Source organism: Scyliorhinus canicula, chromosome 11 (genome assembly GCF_902713615.1).
Source record: "Scyliorhinus canicula chromosome 11, sScyCan1.1, whole genome shotgun sequence".
NCBI classification, from domain to species: domain Eukaryota; kingdom Metazoa; phylum Chordata; class Chondrichthyes; order Carcharhiniformes; family Scyliorhinidae; genus Scyliorhinus; species Scyliorhinus canicula.
In genome coordinates, this window is record NC_052156.1 from 89,857,125 (window position 1) to 89,878,759 (window position 21,635).

The following is a 21,635-nucleotide window of genomic DNA, read 5'->3' on the forward strand; positions in this document are numbered from 1 at the left end:
GAGAGAGGTGCCGTCCTTTCCTGGGCTGCCACCCCTGGGGTTGCAGGACAAGGTGCTGTCGAAGGATGAATTAGGGAGGGTAAGGTGTCAGATATCTATAAGGGGTTGGTGGAGTGGGAGGGAGCCCGGGTGGGAGATATTAAGCGTAAGTGGGAGGAGAATCTGGGAGGGGAGGTGCGGGGGGTGAGACGTGGGCAGAGACCTTGCGGAGGGTGAATGTGTCCTCGTCGTGTGCAAGGCTAAGTCTCATCCAGTTCCAAGTGGTACGTAGCGCTCATATGATGGTGGCGAGGATGAATAGGTTCTTTGCGGGGGTGGAGGATAAATGTGGGCGATGTTCAGGGGGACCCGCGAATCACGGCCACATGTTCTGGGCCTATGCAAGACGAGTGGGTTCTGGCAGGGGTTCTTGGACATTGTGGTGATATGCATCACTGTAAATACACAAGGGGTTAATGTAAATTCACTACAACTAAGTAAACACTAGAGGGAGCACCGAAGATGTCATGATATGCAAACATGCAGCTAATGAACATTTAGAATAGGATACACCCAATGGGCAGTCAAGACACCCAGAAGTGGCATTACCACAAGGGGGCATTACACAACCCATATAAAAGGACAGGGCACACATGCTCTGTCTCTTACCACAGACCCACAACTAGAGAGTACGTCAGGGTTGATCAGAAGCATCACACCCAGCACGTGGCTTAGAGCAGACTGGTTTAGTTAGACTGAGTTACTACAGTTAGATTAGCAGGAGAGTCAAACTCATTTAAGAACTGTGTTAATAATTCAATAAACATATTGAACTCATTACAAAGTCTGGACCTTCCTTTGTCAAAGCATACATCAAGGAAGCAGCTTACGCTAGACGAAGAAGCATAACAGAACAGACGTGATTCCCAAGGTTTTGGGGGTGATAGTGGTCTTGCGTCCAGAGGTGGCGATATTTAGGCTGTTGGAAGACCCGGAGTCCAGGGGGTGAGATAAACCGATGTTTTGACCTTTGCCTCCCTGATAGCCCGGAGACGGATTTTGCCCGGGTGACAGGACTCGGAGCGGCCTAAAGCGGGGATGTAGGTGAGAGACTTGGGGGAATACCTGAGGCTGGAGAAAGTTAAGAACAGAGGAGGATGGGTTCACCTGGAGGTGGAAGCCATTTATTGATTTCTTTAAGGAGGTTTGAGAGGTGAGCACAGGGGAGGGGGTCAGGGGAGCTGTGGGGGGGCGGGAGTGGGTGTTAGTTGTTTATTGAGTTGTTTGATTGTTCTTCTGATTTTGTTTGTATATATGCAAATGCCTTGAATAAAAATAGATATTTTTAAAAACTACCCTCTGAGATAGCTCAGCAAGTTACTCAGTTCAAGGTTATTGGTGATGGGCTGCCTGTAATGCCCACATCCTGTCAGACATTCCAAATAATTTAGGAACTGAGAAATGGATTGTTGGTCAATATTTATTTTGGACATAAATGTTACTCGTTATCATTTTTATCCAAATGAAAATTTGGCATTGCATGATGTCTCTTGTGACAAGTTTGATGACGAGATTTAGGATTAAGTTTCACAGATGCTCTGAAACGCTCCTTAAAATTCAACATGACAAAAAGTACAACACTCCCGAGGAGATGACATTTATTATTACAAAGCATTGACTGTCCTGTGTGGATATAAATGAGGAGATGTGCAGGTTAAACTGGAAAGATGTAGATGTCAGCAATTTCTAATCATGACAGAAGCACCTACTCTATATAGCACAGGTCAAAACACGGTCACAACAAACAACCCAGATATCAGCTACTTTAAATTAATGCCTAATGCACAAAACAGTGCTGATTGAAAATATGCAATTTAATCACATACATAATTTCATTGATTCATTAACCTCCCAAAGATAATTGATTCACTGCAACATTTATTAGCAGATCTTCGCAAAGATAAATGAATAAATATGCTCAATCGAATAACAAAGCCTGCCGTACATAACGAGACTTGAAGATTAAACTGCTTTCGGTTCTACACTGACAGCCAGGAGAAGTAACATTGCATTGATAAGAGGACTGGGCCATGGGAGCAACATATTCACGTCATGCAGCTGAGGAATTTCTCATCTTTCCACAGAGCCTGAGCTCTCACCGCAATGCCTAGAGTGCCATGACTTTTTTTATCCAGTCCACGAACACTGCAACTCGGACAAAGATTCCAGGTTGTCTTGCTCGACCACATCCTCGTCCAGGAATGATGACTCCCTCCAGCACCCAGCACTCATGGGTAAAGCAAGCGAGGGGCCCGCCGTAATCCCGCTGAAAGGCAGAAGACACAACTTTAGGTTTCATTTGAACACAAGTGACAGTTACTGCGCCCTGCACCCCACCCGATTTGGGGACAGGTTTCCAAACATATTTCACACGTCTCATTCCACACGTGGAGAAAGATTTTTCTTTTCTATAAACTTTAGAGGGCCAGATCCTCCGTTCCTGAGACTAAGTGTTGATGCCGGGGCAGGATTCATGCACTTTCACGCCAGCAAAACTGGTGCTGCACCTGAACTGATTCAGCGGCTGTGGAGGGGCTAGCACCGGCGCCACATCGAACACAATCTATTTCAATGGGAGATTCACCGGGTACGTGATTGACATTCAGGAGGCTGAAAACCTGCAGCCGCACATACACATTACAATCCCCACACACATTTATGGCAGCCAAGAAGATGGCACTGGTTTCGCTGGAGCGCACCCATCCTGCTGATGGGTTGGCTGGGGCCAGAGGGGGCACCTGGGGGCGGGGGGGGGGGGGGGGGTGGCCTGGAGGGGACACCTATATGACCTGTGGTCCCAGGTTCACAGTGGGCTGTCAGCGGCACTTGCAGCTGCATGGCTGCCTTTCCGGCTGCGGCAATGGTGTTCGGTGCCCGTCCACCCCGACCCCACAGCCCACTTCCTGACTACCCCCTACTACTCCACCGGCCCTGGCAGAAGCCCCCCGGCCAGCAGCACAACTGTCAGTAAACTATGGCGATGTTGGGCACCTTCCGTGCCCCCTCTCTCTCCCTCAGCAGCCACCACGCCGGTTTCACAATTTTTAGAAGCACAAGTGAACTGTGCCGTCGGGAGTTCGGAGGAGGAACATCACAGAGGCCCCAGACTAACCGGGTCAGGCCAGCTAATGATATACAAACGGCGTTTACTGTACGTGCATTGAGGGCCGCATTGACGTCGCTGTAGAGGCGACGGAGAATTGTGATTTGTGTCAAATTGGCATCAGAACCTATTCTCCGCCAAATCGCATTTCCCAATTTCGGCGTGAGCCAACGGTGATTCCCGTCCAGTGTACCCAATTTTTTTGTGGAAGTGAGACCCACGCAGACACGGGGAGAATGTCCATATGGACAGTGACCCGGGGCCGGGATCGAAGCAGGATCCTCGGCGTCGTGAGGCAGCCTTTCACTGTTCACACAGTTACCATGGACTGCATTCTCCGATTTTGCGGCTAAGTGTCGACACTGGCATGGGAACTGGGGTGTTTTATGACAGAAAAAACGGCGCAACCTGCGCATCAATTCAGCTACTTTAAATGGGTTAGCACCTTCGCCATGTGGAACGCAATCAATTCCATGGAAACGGTGCCGGATTCTCCGGATCCGTGATTGGCGCTCATAAGGCTCACACGCCACAGTCGCACTTAAACGATCCATCTCCCCACACACACCGTCCCAGACAACAAGATGGCTGGAAGGAGAGCAGCGCCACGGTTCAGGGATGCTGAGCTGGACACCCTCCTGGACGCCATGGAGGAGAGAAGGTAACCCTGTACCCCGGCCTGAGAGGAAGGCCACCAGGCACCACCATTCGCCATGCTGGGCACAGGTGGGAAAGGCGGTCCGTGCCCCTGGCACTAACCCCCACCCACCCACTCCCCTGGATAAGACCGCACACAACCGCTGGGAGCGGGCGAAGACCAGAGGGGGACCACCAGATCTGCGGCCCTTCACCAGGCCTGAGCAGAGGGCACAGGACGTGGTCGGCGGCCTGGAGGAAAGGGAGGTCACCGAGATGGAGGTCGGCGGCAGGCGAGGAAGTGAGACCCCGCTTAGTTGCGATCCCCAGGACCTCACCTTCCATCTCCCTCAACCCCCCTCCCCACCCCTCACCCCCCTCAACCCCCTCAGACACGCACCCCCCCCCCCCCCCCCCCCCCCCCCCCCACATCCCCGGCCTGCTGCCTAACCATACATTATAGACATCATAGAATTTACAGTGCAGAAGGAGGCCATTCGGCCCATCGAGTCTGCACCGGCTCTTGGAAAGAGCACCCTACCCAAGGTCAACATCTCCACCTTGTCCCCATAACCCAGTCACCCCACCCAACACTAAGGGCAATTTTGGTCACTAAGGGTAATTTATCAGGGCCAATCCAACTAATCTGCACATCTTTGGACTGTGGGAGGAAACCGGAGCACCCGGAGGAAACCCACGCACACACGGTGAGGATGTGACCCAAGCCGGAATCGAACCTGGGACCCTGGAGCTGTGAAGTGATTGTGCTATCCACAATGTTACCGTGCTGTCGTCTTGTGTCTTACAAGACCTGCCGGAGATGGGCGGCAACATCCGGAGTACCCCCACTAGAGCCAGAGCCAGTGCCGCCCAGACGGCCGAACACTGACGGGGAGAGCAGCCCGAACACCAGCCCTCTGCCTGAGACTCAGGACACCCCGTAGCCCGGGTCGGAGGGTGGCACTGACGTCCTGCCACTGCTGTCCCTCCACCATCCCAGAGACTATTACCGCGGTTGCGCACATTAGTGAAGAGGCTCCTGGGACACTATATGGTGCGCACCTCACATCACATCCGGTACAGCAGGTGGAGGTAGGAGCACCTGAGGGGCCGGATGGTCAGAGGGCAGACCGGCCCAAGGAACCAGCTGCCGTCCAGACGGTTCCTGGGCTTCTAGTTATAGGGGCTAGGGCACAGACTGTGTATATTTGTATATAGGGCAGCACGGTAGCACAAGTGAATAGCACTGTGGCTTCACAGAGCCAGGGTCCCAGGTTCGATTCCCCGCTGGGTCACTGTCTGTGCTGAGTCTGCACGTTCTCCCAGTGTCTGTGTGAGTTTCCTCCGGGTGCTCCGGTTTCCTCCAACAGTCCAAAGATGTGCAGGTTAGGTGGATTGGCCATGAGAAATTGCCCTTAGTGACCAAAAAGGTTCGAGATAGAGATAGGGAAATACAGCACAGCACAGGCCCTTCGGCCCACGATGTTGTGCCGAACTTTTGCCCTGGGTTAATCATAGAATTTTGGACACTAAGGGCAATTTATCATGGCCAACCACCCAACCTGCACATCTTTGGACTGTGGGAGGAAACCGGAGTACCCGGAGGAAACCCACGCACACACGGGGAGGATGTGCAGACTCCACACAGACAGTGACCCAAGTCGAAATCGAACTTGGGACCCTGGAGCTGTGAAGCAATTGTGCTATCCACAATGCTACCGTGCTGCCCTTAAGAAGGAATTAATCTACACTCCATTATTCTACCCTAATCCATGTACCTATCCAATAGCCGCTTGAAGGTCCCTAACGTTTCCGACACTTCCACAGGCAGTGCATTCCATGCCCCCACTACTCTCTGGGTAAAGAACCTACCTCTGACATCCCCCCTATATCTTCCACCATTTATCTTAAATTTATGTCCCCTTGTAATGGTTTGTTCCACCCGGGGAAAAAGTCTCTGACTGTCTACTCTATCTATTCCCCTGATCATCTTATAAACCTCTATCAAGTCGCCCCTCATCCTTCTCCGTTCTAATGAGAAAAGGCCTAGCACCCTCAACCTTTCCTCGTAAGACCTACTCTCCATTCCAGGCAACATCCTGGTAAATCTCCTTTGCACCTTTTCCAAAGCTTCCACATCCTTCCTACAATGAGGCGACCAGAACTGTACACAGTACTCCAAATGTGGCCTTACCAAGGTTTTGTACAGCTGCATCATCACCTCACGGCTCTTAAATTCAATCCCTCTGCTGATGAACGCTAGCACACCATAGGCCTTCTTCACAACTCTATCCACTTGAGTGGCAACTTTCAAAGATCTATGAACATAGGAGGGGTTATTGGGTTACGGGGATAGGGTGGGAGTGAGGGCTTAAATTGGTCGGTGCAGACTCGATGGGCCGAATGGCCTTTTCTGCACTGTAATTTCTATGTTCACAATAAACACCTGTTACCATCGTTATAACATGCTTCGGTGCTCTATCTGATGGCTGTGGGGGTGGGCTGGTCCGAGCTGGCCAAGGAGGGGCGGGGGGGGGGACCTTGGGTGGACTGCGTTCCCCACCCTCCTCCCTCCCCCACCCGCCACACCCGACAGTCCCCATCATCCCCACCCCAGGGATTCAGTGCGACCTTGAGATGGACTGGCCAGCTCGCATGCAGGCATCACCCAGGTGGGCGGTGCAACTGAGGGCATGAATCATGAGCTTATTGCAGAGCGAGTTGTCATCAAGCACCTGAACTACATCTTCAGGACTCCGAAGCACCACTCGATCACGCGCCTGGTCGCTGTATGGGCGTTGCTGTAGCGGGTCTCCGTGTCAGCCTGTGGCTTCCAGATAGGTGTCATTAGCCGCAGCGGGTAACCCCTGTCACCCAGGAGCCAACCCCTCAGCCGGTGGGGTGGGGGGGGGGGGGGGGGGGGGTGCCCCTCGAACATGTCAGGGATGGCCGAGTGTGCCAGGATGAAGGAATCGAGCACACTGCCCGGGTATCGGGTGCAGAGGTGTACGATGTGCAGTGTGGATCACAGACCAGCTGGACGTTCATCGAGTGGAACCCCTTCTGGTTGGTGTACAGCGGCCTGTTATCTGCACGTGCCCATACGGCGACATGTATTTCGTCCACTGCCCCCTGGACATCCTGGCGATGGCAGCGAACCCCGCTGCCCGAACATCCTGGTGGGCTTGGTCCACATCGAAATGGATGTATTGATCCGACTGCACATATAGGGACTCCGTGACGGCGCAGATGCACCTGTGCACCGAGGTCTGTGAGATCCTGGGCAGGTCCCCACTCGGCAACTGGAAGGACCCCATTGTTTGGAAGTTCAGGCCGACCGTCATCTTCACGGTCACCCGGAGCAGGTGTGCCATCATGTAGCAGATGTGTCGCACTGTCTCTCTGCTCAACGGAGTCTTCGATGGCATGTCCGGTCCGGCAAGTCCTCGAATGTCAGGCGCTGCCGGTACACACATGGCCTCAGGTGGTGCCTCCTTGGCACCGCCCCCTCCTCGGCCTGTTGGGTGGCCGGCCCTCCAGCCACCTGCCCCTCTGCAGCCCGCTCCACTGCGGCAGCTTCCACCTCCTCTCCGAGCGGCTCCCGCTCATACGGCCGCAGGGCATTCCGCAGAGCTGTGGCGGCCATTAGGAAGGCCATCATTGCTAGTCGAACTCCAAACGCCATTGTCTGCACGGGGTGAAAGGCCAATATGTTACCATGGTGTGCGGGGGTGGGCGCACCAATAAGGCCGGTGTCACTGTGTAGAATCAGGGGCCGGGATGGATTGTCAGTGGGTGAGCAGCAAGCTGGCCGCCGTAATGGCAGTCGGTGTCTGGGCACCGTCTCAGCTCCCTGGGAGGGTCACCCTGGCAGCTCATCATATTCCCCCCTGTTATATTACTAAATTGTAATATAAATATTAATCTTTTGTCTTGTCGAGTTGTATTGAATTCTGATGAGAAATAGTCGAAATCTTCCAGATGATGACAAAATGTTTATTGAGTAATATATAATAAACTAGTGAGTTCTTTCACTTCAATACTAAACTAGTAAAACAAATAAGTTTACACTACACTCTGGTCTGATCATGTCTTCACTCTAATTGTTCTCCACACACTAACTAAAAAAAGAGCACAAAACTCCTTTTATAGCTCCTGTTAGTGTTTCCATCTCTTGATCATCTGTCTGTACTTACTTTACATTAACTGAACATGTATTAACACATACAGAGTTCAGTGCTGGTCCACACAAACTCTACCCCCCACTCGTCCCGCCCTGGCAGGGGCTCCCCACCCCAGCCAGCAAAGTCAGTGTCCGCGCCAGCAGCCCGCAGTCGATTTTCTCCCTGTCCTAACTCTTCTCTGTCAGCAACCACCACGCCAGGCCACGATTTTTGAAGCCACAAGTGAACTGTGCTATCGGGAGAATCGCAGAGGCTCTGGAGAATACCGGGTCAGGCTCGCTAATGATATGTAAACGGCATTTAAGCAGCGCATGGCGCATTAACGCCATTTGCAGGGTGCCGAGTGTCGCAATTTGGCGTCAAACTGGCATCTACCACGATTTCGGCATCGGTGGCTTTTCTCCACCCAATCGCGTTTCCCGATTTCAACGTCGGCTACAGAGAATCCCGCTGAAAATGTTTTTGTTTCATGTGTGATGCTTTTGTTGATAAATCAACATATGGATAATTTACAGCTGCAAATGAAAGTGCATGTTATTTTTTTCTGTGAAAGGGGGATGTTTGGAGAAATATCTTTGTTCACTATTCTCTTTCTGCACTGTAGCTTGTCATGGTCATGTGATCTTTGGATGTCACCTTTCATTACTAAAGGTTTCAGGGTTGTAGCCATTTTACTCACCACGTGGAACAGACACCATTATGACTGAGCATCACACATTGTCTGCTGTAACACTGCCAACAAGAACTCCTTGTTCAGTGAAAGCTAAATGCAGAATGAAGCTCCCCTTACACTGTCTAATTCCGCATGCGGAGGCCATGTGTAAAATGGATTAAATGGATAACGAAGTGCAACCTGTTAAAATGACCCAAACTCAAACACCGTCACTAGGACTCTGGGCTGAGGTTTGACTCGAGACCTCGCTGGGGCTCTGGCTGCAGTCCTCCTTCATCTGCTGTCACTGGTCATTACAATTTGCTGCTGTCCTCGTTTCTTACCTCACACGCTCCAGCTCCCCTCTCCAGAGTGCCAGCACACATCTCGGTCTCAGGAACGTGGCTTCTGTAATGCTGGTTACACTTCTTGTTACTCATCACTGGCACCGACAGGATGTTCAGAACATTATCATCTCCTGTACCTACACATGCAGAGGAGAAATTAGGTCAGACAAAGATATGACGCGCAATTCTCCGGAAAACTTTTGTGGCGGGTTTTTCAGGGAGTTTCCCGCCGCTATTCAATGACAGGTTGGGCGGGAATCTCTGGCCGCGTTGGGCTCTCGCTTGAGTGTAATACGGCCAGAGAATGCCAGGTGAGGCCTCCAGAGATTCTCTGAAGTCCTGCGAGACTTCGGAGTTGGCGTCCCGCTCCAAATGTGCAGGACCGAATGGTGCTCACGGAGGTAGGTTGAAAACCAACTTCCGACCTTTCTGCGCAGGATCCAGTAGTTTCTCTTGATTCTTCAGCCTCCCCGGGGGGGGCGTCAATCAGTGCTGGTCCACACAAACAGGACCAAGCAAAACGGCACCTGGGGGGGTCTCCCGGGTCACCGGAGACCGAAGGGTGGTCAGGGACAGTGCAGGGTGGCGTCCTGCCACCCCTGGAATGCGGGCACCTTGGCACTGCCCGGCTGGCACCTTGGCACTGCCACCCTGGCACTGCCGAGATGCCTGGATGGCACAGCCAAGCCACCAGGAGCATTGCCTGGGTGCCAGCGTGGCTGTGCAAGGGTCGAGTGCCAGGGTGGCACTGCCAAGGGTCAGGGGTGAGGGGGGCCATGCCAATAAAATGAGGGTGGATGGGGTTTGAAGGGTGGGGGAGTGAAGGGCAGGTAAGCAGGGGCCACAGGGTGATTGGGTGGGTAATAGGTGGGGATCCTAGAAGGAAGGAGGTGCTGTAAGGGAGCTTGGGGATGTGAAGAGGGGGGACCCCATAGCGGGGTGTCCTAACCTGGGGCAGGTGGGGTTGTGCCTATGTGTGTGGGAAGTGATATTGCTCATGGGTGGGGGTGTGGGGGACCCACAAGCTCACTTAGAGATAGGGGGAGCCTTTCAAAATGTAGGCCCGATCTCTGTGTTCAGCTCCCCAGTGCTAAAAAAATTTCTAAGGAAAGATTTCCAAGTGTAACGAGCGGGAATTGCCGCTTATTTCTCGGTGCCCGGCCCAGTGAGGTTGGCAGCACTATTCAATGTTAATTGGTCCATTTAATGAGGCGTCGCGGGCTTCTCACCCCGAAAGCCGGCTTGCCAGCTGATTCGCCAGTACCGCGCTCGCCAGCCCCCCGCTAACAACGGCGAGCAGCAGTTAGGCTGCACTTCCTCAGCCAACCCCATCCAACTCGTAATAATGGCACCGAGGAGACAAGCCCCAAGATTCGGGGACGCTGGCCTGGAGAGGTTCCTGGATGTGGATGAGACCAGGATGGATGTCCTGTTCCCCCCCAGGGTCGCAGATGGCGAGCCACAAGGCAGCCAGTGCTGCCTGGGACCAGGTGGCAGCAGCTGTGAGCTCGGGCAGTGTGACCAGGAGGACTGGCCTCCATTGTCGGAAGAAGGAAAACGACCCACACCGGGCAGCATGAGTGAGTAGACACCAACGTCCCACCCCCAACCCCCCCAAGGGAGCATCCATCCCCCCCAACTCCCTCAGGCGACCCCCAACCTCCCTCCATCCCCCTTAAACACTCCCTCCTCCCCAACCCTCCCTTCACGCCGCTCTTCCCCCCACCCCCCAGACGATGCCCTCTCTGTGCCTCCTTAGGAAAAGCTCCCCAATAATCGGCGGGAGAGGGCCCAGACTGGCGGTGGGGTGCTGGACTTGAGAATCCTCACCTCCTTCGAGGAGCGGGTCCTGGAGGTGACTGGTGTGTCCGAGGACAGGGTGGTCACCCACGCGGAGGCTGGCGGATGCTGAAGAGGTGAGGGACCATCGGTCCCCGCCGGAGAACCTGTCAAACGTGGGTAGTGATTGACTTACTGATTGACCCATCCCACCCACTGACCACATGTCCATTCTTCTGCAGGTCCTCCAGCCGACGTCGCCGGCCCATCCTGGGTGAACCCCTCTCCTGACTCCGAGAACATCTCGGAGGAGAGATCCGAGGAGGTAACTGTTATAGTTGCGGCACAGCTGTCATCCCCACCCCCCACCAGCGTAGATACACACACCTCGGTGGGAAATGTTAGTGGTCAGGCTTCTGAGGCACAATCTGGTGAGCACCACACAGCTGATGATGTACATCAGGTGGATGCAACAACCCCCAGGCAAGCGAGCAGTTGGAGGTCTGCTGGATCCCTGGTTCCAGCTGGGTCCCAGCTGGGTCCCAGCCTGCAGCTGGGCGTCTGGAACAGAGATACCTGGAGCTGATGGGGATGATAGGGAGCAACCTGAAGGTTCAGAGGGAGATGTCAGCATCACTCCAGCAGATCCATAGCCAATTGGAGGAGTCCCAGAGGCTACGGGAGCAGGAGATGGCGCCGGCAATGCTTGGCAGAGAGGCCAACACTGCTGGGGTGGTAAACACAGTGGAGAGCCTGGTGCACGATGTCGGCACCATTAGTGACGGTGTCCATGCATCGGGTATTCGGTGACAGTCATGGCTGAGGGTCTCGGCAGTATGTGTGCCTCACTGAGGGATGTCACCCAGTACCAGACCGACTTTGTTGAGGTTCTGCGGGCCATGTCCCGCTCACAGTTGGGAATGGCTGAGGCACTCCGGAGCTTGTCCCAGTCGCAGATGGACTGAGGCACTGCAGAGCCCGGTCACTGGGGGATGTTTCCCAGTCACTGAGGAGCATTGCCGAGGGCGTCGACACGATGGTGCGGACCATGGGGAGCCACCAGGGCTGGCAAAGCCAGATGATGCAGGGGCAACCGGGGCTCGAACCAGCTGCCCTCCGTCCCAAGCTGAACCCTAGGGCCCTATGGGCACCGACTGGGAGGGGGGACGCTAAGTGCCAACCCGGAACCGTCCCATTGGACGGCGACAGTGGCCATCAGCACTCCTGAGTTCCACCCCTCTGATGAGGCCACATCTCGGGGTCAGCACACAGGACAGGGCGGCACAGCTGGCCATGTGCCATTGACAAGGGAGCCGAGGCCCTTCTGCCCAGAGCCCCCAGAGGATGCCCACCAGGGTCATCGAAGGCCACGGAATCAGGTAACCAGTTGGCTACCTCCACCTCAGATGTGCATCCTGGGGAAACACTGAGATGTAGTGGTAGAGCTAGGAGGGCCAAGCATGTTGAGCATCAGAGGGCACTGACAAAGGGGGAATGGGTTAGGTAGGGGGTGGGGAGAGGATGGCACTATTGAAAATGGGATATTGCACAGTACATTAAACAACTCTTTGCACAAACATTATGATGCCTCTGTCACTTTTTTTGGCAATGCGGGCTAAACCTCGGACCCTTTGCCTGTTTCTCCAGGCAACCCCCTCTCCCCATGCACCCACCCACCCTCCAGCCATAATTCATGGCCCGGGAACTGTGTCCCATCCGCTGGGTGTTCGGATGTTGGCTGCTGCATGTGTGGTGTTGACTCCCACACAGTGTCCAGGCATCAAGGTTCGTTTGGAATGTGAGGCAGTGACTCCCACATGCCACATGGCCCGCCTGCCCGCCTACCCACGGTAACCCACCTTGGCATGTGTCAAGTGCTCACTTAACCACGATTGCCAATTCCCTATGAGCGATTGCCTTCAACCGGGCAGCCAGAGACCTCAGAAGTCAGTGGGGGTTATGGGTGATCCGTGGAGCAGACATTGGGGGGGGGGGGGGGGGGGGGCGACAACTGGGGGGGGGGGGGGGAAATCGCTCACGGCACTACCATGACAACCCTTGGATCCCGAAATGGGGTTGGGATCCAAGGGTTGGCATGGTAATGCCGTGAGCGATTTCCCCCCCAGTTGCCCCCCCCCCCAATGTATCCACCCCCAACCTCCCATGGCGGCTCACCCCTGCGGTGGGCCCCACCACCGCACCGCTGAGGCAGAGAATAGAGGGAGGCGGGTGGATGCTGGGTAAGTTTGCCGCAGCCGATTTAAAACCGGCTTCGGTGCACGCTGTTTGGTCCTCCCCCTCGTGGATGGGATTCCAACTCCGATGCCTCGTGGGACCTGGGTGAATCCCACATGCGTGAAGACTGTCGGGAAGCCTGTGAGAGGGCTCTTCCGGCATTCACCGGCCGCACGCCGTTCAAGATGCCAGTGGATTGCGCCCCAAAGAATCAGTATAGTGACTTGGTCCAACAGGTTCTGTGACAATAACGATCTGGATCATCAAACCTTCCTGGTATGTATTACAAAGTCTCATCTCATAAATCCACACCAGGCAGCCCCAGTATTCACCTCACACTCATTGTGCCAGCCAATACTACAGATCCACACATTGGAAATGCTGTACACAGCTAGCCTATTCACTGCACCAACAGAATGTTTACCCATGTGTTAAGGGTGCAGCATTGTGCTATTAGTAAATAATCCAACTGAACCCATCTCTGGATTCTGCTTCTGAAATGATTGGGTAGGTTTTCAGTTTGTGAGCACCATCACCAGCAATGGAGCAAAATAACTCCTTTTCATTCGCCTGCGTTGCTAGTTTGAACGGGTTCAAATCACCATGATAGGCCCATGTCCGGCACAAGAGCAGTTTGAACTCTTACCAGAGTGTTGGAAGCTGTTCTCACCTTGTGTCTCTCCCCAACCTGCTATCTCACAGGTTGTGGCTTCAGGAACTATGTACCCCTGAGGGGGTAAACAGATCAAAGCAACCCGAGCATTCAATGTGGCAGGCCTGTAAGGGTAAAGAAAATCACAGAGTATCAGAGATCGGTGTAAAAGAGCATCTAGTGTTGACTAGGAAGACTTGAGCACATAATCCAGGCTGATACTGCAGTGCTGCACTGCTGGAGGTGTCATCCATTCAGCTGCCTCCTCAGCTGAATGTAAATGATCCTATGGGACGATTCGAGGAAGAGCAGGAGAGTTTTCCCGGGTCCGTGGCCAATATTTAGCCTCAGCCAACATCATTGTCACACATTATCTGGTCATTATTTCATTGCTCTTTGTAGGGACTTGCTGTGCATTAATTGGCTGCCGACTTTCCCACATCATAACACTTCAAAAAGTCCATATTAGTTGTAAAATGATGGCAAGCAGCCTGAGATTACAGAGGGCCATATATAAATTCAAGTCCTTTTCTAACATGCAGATTCTGAAATCTAGTTCATTGTTCTTCCAGATCCCACACCTTCACCTTGCAATTCCTCAATCCTCTCTTAGTACTTTCAACGCTTCCAGCGACTTCATTTTTGAAACTACCAGACTCCCTCGCCAGTTCTCCAGGATCCCAAGAAGCCGCACCTGCCACTTTTGATACCACCTTCCAATGTCCTCCTTGTCCTTGAATCAAGTCCCATCAATTCTCTCCCAGTGTCACCCGCCCCTGCCACACTCTGTCCCTCGTACTGACAGTCACGACCTGCAACCTTCGATCCCCAGAACAGACAACCCTGGCTACCCTCTAACATTATCACCGAGGTACCCTGCTCTCTCTGGGGACATCCTCAACATTGAGAGTGGGTTGATTTATTCAACGGTAATTTTGAGAACGATTTAATTTTTCTTCAAATTATCTATTTCAGTTATTGGGTTCCTTGAGCTTGACTATGTGTCCTATCAATCCCAGTATTCTTTATTTTTGCTCTAAACTCAATTTAAATAAATATATATTCTCAACGACAGAAAAACATTTCCAGGGCTTAAAACATCTTTCTCCAAAAGTTTAAAATTGTGTAAGTGATGATCTTCTGAGCATTTCTTGATGGAATTATTTTTACAGGAAGAGTTTCATTAAACAATCACACTCCTGAGGTATTGAGTGTTGACTGATGTCGGGATACCTGTGACTGCCTAAAAAATGGCATGGACAGCATTGATGAGGATGTCAATGGGCCAGAATGGGTGAGGGCAACAGGGGCTTCCAGGTGATCACTTGTGGGGCACTATCTGATGGGTGATGGGAGGGGAGGCTTTCTCCTGGTGAGGGTAGGGGGAGCTGAAATGATTACATTTCTTCGTTGGGTGGGGGGGGGGGGGGGGGGGGGTTGGAACTGACCCGATAAGTGAGAGGAGTTACCCGATGGTACTAATAGAGCCAGAAATTGTTCAGACCTAGTCTTATATTGTCCATCCCCCACCTCAATGTTGCCGGACTCTACCCATCACACACTAGTACAGTATCACCCTCCTTCCCTTTGATACTGTCTTGTCAATTGTATTGCTAAAGTTTGTTAATGTCATGTCAAAGGAACAAAGGACTTTGGAGCCTGCTCCCCCACTATAATTGCTGACCTTTTTCAATGACAAGTGGTGGATATTAATTGTCCTTGAGCACATATAAATAGGGGATAGCTGGGACACTGGGTTGTGTGAAAGGAGAGCTGAGAGACTGAATGACTCTTTTAGTAAAGGAAAGCTCTGTGTCTTGGTTTCGGCTGCACCAACCAGCTTGGATCCTATTCACACCCTGGTTCCTCCTAGACCTCAGGACTCCCATTCCCAGAACCCCACCACCATGTTAGTTCTCATAAGCTTGCCTTTCCAAAGCTCCAAGACTCTCTTCCCCATGCACCCACATAACACAACCTATCTTTCTCTCACTGATCCCAGATTACTAGGGCATGTACCCGGTGTTCCCAAAGTCCCCTCTCTGCAGCTTCCTAGAGCAAGGAGACCCTTCGCACTGTCAAATCAATAAATTAATGACCCTGGTTGTGCGACTTCACATAATAACCTTGGCCTTAGAAAGTTCTGATTCACCATGGAGCCCATCACTGGACATCAGCTGTTAATGTTGGAAGTCACCTACTCTGAGCGTTCCCTCAAGCATTTCCTCATCCCTTCTTTTCAATCACATTTCTGTCATTTACATCTTTGTTTTCTGCGGATTGGCTCAAAGCAAAATTACAAATCAAATATCATGATGGGGTATGGCCGCTACTGGTCGAGTAGTTGAGTTCAAATTTCATGACAGTTCTGAGAATTTAAATTCAGCTTAATAAATCTGGAATAAAGAGCTGCTGGTATCAGTAAAAGTAAGAGACTTGTGGCGCAGTAGCGTCCCTGCTTCGGGGTTCAAGTCCTATGCCAGGACTTGATGGCCAAGGAAGGTGCGTTCATAATGTGGTCAAACAGGCAGCACAGCGACGCAGTGGTTAGCACTGCTGCCTCACGGCACCGAGGTCCCAGGTTCGATCCTGGCTCTGGGTCATTGTCCGTGTGGAGTTACCACATTCTCCCCGTGTTTGCGTGGGTTTCGCCCCCACAACCCAAAGGACTGCCGGGTAAATGGATTGGCCACTCTAAATTGCCCCTTCATTATTAAAAATGAATAAATAAAAATAATGTGGTCAAACAGATTGAGTGTGTCAACCTGCAAAATCCTTCAAAACACGCCAATGGCTGACAGTAAGAGTGGGAGAAACACCTGGTCAGACACACTTGATGAGGAGCTGTGCCCCTCAAGCTATAAGCCCCTGGTGACAGACTAGTGACCTGTTCTGGAAATTATTGGCTATGGAAACTGACGAAGGTCTGCCTTCATAATAATCTTTCTTATTGTCACAAATAGGCTTACATTAACATTACAATTGAAGTTACTCTGGCGCCTGTTCAGATGCACAGAGGGAGAATTCAGAATGTCCAATTCACCTAACAGCACGTCTTTCGGGACATGTGGGAGGAAACCGGAGCACCCGGAGGAAACACACACAGACACGGGGAGAACGTGTAGACTCCACACAGACAGTGACCCAAGCTGGGAATTGAACCTTGGATTCTGGCGTCGTGAGGCAACAATGCTAACCACTGTGCTACCATGCTGCCCACCACAAGGTGTGGGAAGAGAATCGGAATGAATAAAAATAACCATGGAACAGTCAGGTTGTTATTAAAACCCAATTGGTTCTCGAATGTCCTTTAGGGAAGAAAGCCCGCTTCCCTCAGACCTACACGTGATTCCAGTATAACATTCCTAGTTGTCTCTTTACTCACCTCCTATATGACCGAACAAACCACTCAGTTGTATCAAGTCGCTATAACTTTACCAGATACCCTATGGTGATTTATGAGGGCGATTCACCACCACATTCTAAGGCTGGGCAATAAATGTCAGTTAATCTTCGTCAGCAACACCCACATCGCAAGAATAACTAAATTTAAAAAAAAATCTACACTCAAAAAGATGGGTAGAGAACTGCCAACAGGAACTGCTATTTTATCGGCTGAGGTACCTCTCTAACTCCAACATTATCAGGTTGGATCCTTTTGGTCCACACACAACGTTTTGGATGGGGATTGCTTGCTTCTCTGGATCGTTGGGCATGGGATTTTTCAACACGGTTCCCATCCAGGCCTCATAGCCCCGGTGCTCCGTATAACTAAAAGAAAACAACACAAATTGAGATATTGGTTTCCAGTTTCATGATTGATATTAGGGTGTGTTATCTAGGGGTTGTCCACTTTGGTTTGTCAAAGGGAAATATTCTCCTTCTTCCCTGCTCATCTAAAAGTGTTTCTATAACACGGCTCTGTGTTCTTGCGTAGATTGTGTCCTTATTAACTCGCTTTCTCTTGTTGGCCAGTGTGGAATCTCCAAAAGCAGAAAAATGATTTATTTGCACTCTTGAAAGAATCAGAGAGCAGACACCTTGAGATGTTTGAACTCTGTGTTCAGCACGGTGAGGGGAAGGGAACATAGCAAAGCTTTTTTGGAGCTTTGACGCAGCACCAGCCAGCATCAAGACTTTCTCAGCGGCAGAGGGTGGGAACAATGGGAAATCCCATTGACAGCAGCACGACTGGAACAGCCCCCCCCCCCACCCCCTCCCACACTGGCCAATGGCACGCCACCTCCGCTACAGCAAAGCGCACCGCAAGGGCGGGGGGGAGGGGACCCCTACTCATGTCTCACTACATTATCACATCAGATCATCAGACCTGACCCAATGGTGCGTCTCTTTCCAGCAGCCCTTATGACACTTGTCACTCTCACTGCAGCACACCCAAGAGGCCGGTCTGAGGGGGACAGCCTTTCAATCAGCTCCAAACCAGAAAGTGTGGCTGAAATTCCCCAACGCCATTTCACTCTGGAATTGATTATTGAGCGGAGATTTTCACTCATCAATCTGTCGTGGCTTCAAAAGGGGGCCTTGTGGCGCAGTGGCCCCTACTGCTGGACCAGAAGCTCTGAGTTCCAGCCCAACATTAGGATTTGCTGGCCAGAGAAGGATAGTTCAACATGGTTCAATGGGCTGCCAGTCAGCTCTGGAATTCTTGCATGCCTTCCCCCCCACTATTCCCCAAAGGTGAAAAAACAGTATGGCCGTGAAGATAGGCGAACATCAACAACAACTGGATTCAAGAACCATTCCCCAGGTTACAAGAGTGACATGTTCTGGTCCTGTAATCATTACGTGATGTTAGGTATTGTGAAGGACTATAGACAAAAGCAGGGATACCATTGAAGGTGTTAAGTAAAGTTAAAACAAACTCAGAGCAAAGGAGACAAAACTAGATCTACTGTCAGGAGGGTCTGTAATCAGAGGGCACAAAGTTAAGATAATTGGCAAAATAATCCTGGGAGAAATGAGATTGTTTTAACACAGTGAGTTGTTGTGATCGGGAGTCAGCCTGAAAGGGTTGTGGAAGCAAATTTAATTTCGAAAGGACAATTAGATATAAGAACTGGAAAAGAAAAAAAAACTGAAGGGCCTTGGGAAGAGGGCAGGGGACTGGGACTAGCTGAATTGTTCTTGCAGAGGGCCAGCACAGACATAGTGTCCGGAATGGCCTCTTTCCATGTTGTAAACATTCTATGATTCCATGAATGACTTGGAAGGGAGAATATTGTTTGGTTAGAGGGAGAAAGCAGTGGAATGGGAATAATTGAATGGCTCTTTCAAAGAGGCAGTGCAGCCATGATGGGCTAAATGGCCTTCTTCTTCACGATAGACTGTCATGTGAGTGTCCCTTTAAGAAAGGTTTTAATCTTATCACATGGCTTCAGTGATGTCATTGTGTGGGTGGAGCTGGGCTGTGGCTCTGTGAGCATTTTTGGTTTTGCATTCACATTTGGCTGCTGTGGACTCAGACAGGAGAAAGAAGTGTTTTGGCCTGTCTCTCTCTAGTTTTCATTTTAAATATCTGTTCCAGTAAAACATAAACATTGATTATAGCTACCTGCGTGGTAACTTAAAAGATTTGAAGATATGGTTTGCTTTCCGGAAGGGTTTAAACCTGTTGGTGAGACCGGTTCAGAACCTCAGGGAAAGCCAGTCTTATTCAAGCGAGAGTGCTGGGCCACGTCCTTGAAAAGGGTTTATGGGATTTTGTTTCTGAATTGGAACAGTTAAGGGGGAATTCATTCAGTGTTATACATAGATTATTGTAGCTGTGGGGTCTCTTTATGTTTGTAATTGATAAAAATTATTGCTGTTTGTTCATATATAAATGTTAACTAAGTTCTTAGAATAAAGCTTGTTTTGATTAAAGTGTCTGGGAAGACTGATGAATCACACCTGAAGTGAAGGCTCTTGTGCTCATCCTAGCCAAATTCAACAAACAAGTTATATGTTAGGTGAACTCTATAATATACTTTGGAATTTCTAAACCCTGGCCCATAACAAGACTTCTCTTATTCTATGACTAAGACAGAACTTAACTTTTGAAGGCAACAAATAGGCCGATATTCTGCCTGGATTTTCTCTTCCTTTACAAATATTATTTTTATTCCAGGACCAAAAGCCTTCAAGAGTCTCACTGGCCTCCCTAAGCAGGACAGTGAAACCTGGGAGAAATGGCAGCATTCCTGGTTGGATCAGGAGCTCATTATTTAAAGGAGCAGAACCTCTATCCACTTAGGGTATAGTGACGGAGAGGTGGAGTTGGGCACTAAGGAACTTTCTACACCAAATGCCTTAGCACTTAGAGCCGGTGCAGACTCGATGGGCCGAATGGCCTCCTTCTGCACTGTAAATTCTATGATAATCTATGATACAAGGCTACGGACCAAGTGCTGAGAAATTGGATTCGTAAAGATAGGTGTTTGATGGCCGATGCAGGCACGATGGGCAGGAGATCCTCTTTCTGTGTTGTAAAACTCTATGACCCTGAACACCCGCGCCCCCCCCCCCCCCCCCCCAACCCGGAGCACTGGGTTGAAGGGTATGGGATTTGAGCCTGAACGCCGCTCTGTCCTGCTTCCCAGCACCACCCCACCCCTACCCCCTTATGCAATTGAGGTGCCCACCTCCAAAATACAGTGGGGTCAGTGGCAGAGGGAAGCAGGACTGTATCCCTTGCCAAATTCAGCTCCTTCTTCTCCACATCCCCATCTACCTCACTAGTTCCTGGTTGATAGGTGGCTGTTGCCTTTCACCCCCAACCAAGAAAAGCCCTCTGCAGGTACCCTCAGGAGGGTATCATGGCATAGTGAGAGACCTCCCACTGAATTTTACACCTGTCAGGAGGTGAAAGGGGGGTGAGTTTCTGACCTGTGCCTGGTTAGGATGGCGGAACTGTGCAACAACAAGATCTGTTTCTCACTTTTCTTCCCTCCTCCAACATTCGTACTTTGGTCAACTAAAATATCCGTAACCCCAAGTGAGAGGAGGGATCAAACCAGGGATTTTCTGTTTGCCTCAGTTTCGTGCAACATGGGGCATTTACCACCTGAGCTTTGAGTGCCCATGTTTACAGCGTGTGTGGTATCACACACCCTACACCAAACACCACGGGGCAGTCTGAGAACATAGTCAATGATTCGGCACAATGAGAACGCAACTTTCTTTTATTTCCGTTTCTTTTCATGGACTGAATGATCTGTTGAGCTGCTCACAGAAAAATACTTTTCACTGTACCTCGGTGCACGTGACAATAAACAAAATCCAATCCTATCCAATGCAAGAAACAGTCAAACCATTACCAGGAAGAAAAGCACTGCTTTGTGCTGATGATCCAATTCCTGCTCACAAGGGACCCGCCACAAAAATGTGTCCCTTCCCTGGAAAGAAAGAAAATAAGATTCAAACATGTGCAAGAAAAATTAACAGAATCGGCGAGAGAGAATGGTGACGAAATATTCCACAATGATTCCCAGACACGTTAACAATTCTGATTAGACAGATTCCTGGGGGTTTTATCATGGGACTGTCCACTTTGAACTGCCCCATCCCCACACTCCCACCATTGGCTGCTTAACACAACCAATCCTCACAGAGTCCCCACCCTTCCTCCACCAATTGGAATGTGACCTGCCATTCTTTGTTGCTTGATTGGATGATTCTTGACAATCAGTCACATGGAATATTTAAATAAAATGGTGCAGAAGCTGGAAGTTGTTCAGCAAAACAAAAAGTGATGGAAATACTCAGCAGATCTGGCAATGCCTGTGGACAAAGAAACAACGATAATAGGGCTGGATTCTTCGGATCCCCCAGCCGCGTGTTCAGTGGATCAGGGGTTTTGGGGAGAAGACAGGAGAAAAATGAAAATCGCTTATTGTCACGAGTAGGCTTCAATGAAGTTACTGTGAAAAGCCCCTAGTCGCCACATTCCGGCGCCTGTTCGGGGAGGCTGTTATGGGAATCGAACCGTGCTGCTGGCTTGCCTTGGTCT

General features: G+C 50.9%; 1 protein-coding gene across 1 annotated transcript in view; it reads right to left on the minus strand.

Moving 5' to 3' along the window:
- Window positions 1-1,445: 1,445 nt before the first annotated feature.
- mst1 (macrophage stimulating 1) overlaps window positions 1,446-21,635 on the minus strand; it is a 170,023-nt gene continuing 149,833 nt past the window's right edge. Inside the window, exons 14-18 of the mRNA XM_038810834.1 lie at window positions 20,944-21,021; window positions 17,252-17,398; window positions 13,646-13,752; window positions 8,959-9,098; window positions 1,446-2,305 (exon numbers count right to left, since the gene is read on the minus strand). Coding sequence (XP_038666762.1) covers window positions 2,147-2,305; window positions 8,959-9,098; window positions 13,646-13,752; window positions 17,252-17,398; window positions 20,944-21,021 — 631 coding nt within the window. The 3' untranslated portion in view covers window positions 1,446-2,146. The remainder of the gene's footprint in view (window positions 2,306-8,958; window positions 9,099-13,645; window positions 13,753-17,251; window positions 17,399-20,943; window positions 21,022-21,635) is intronic.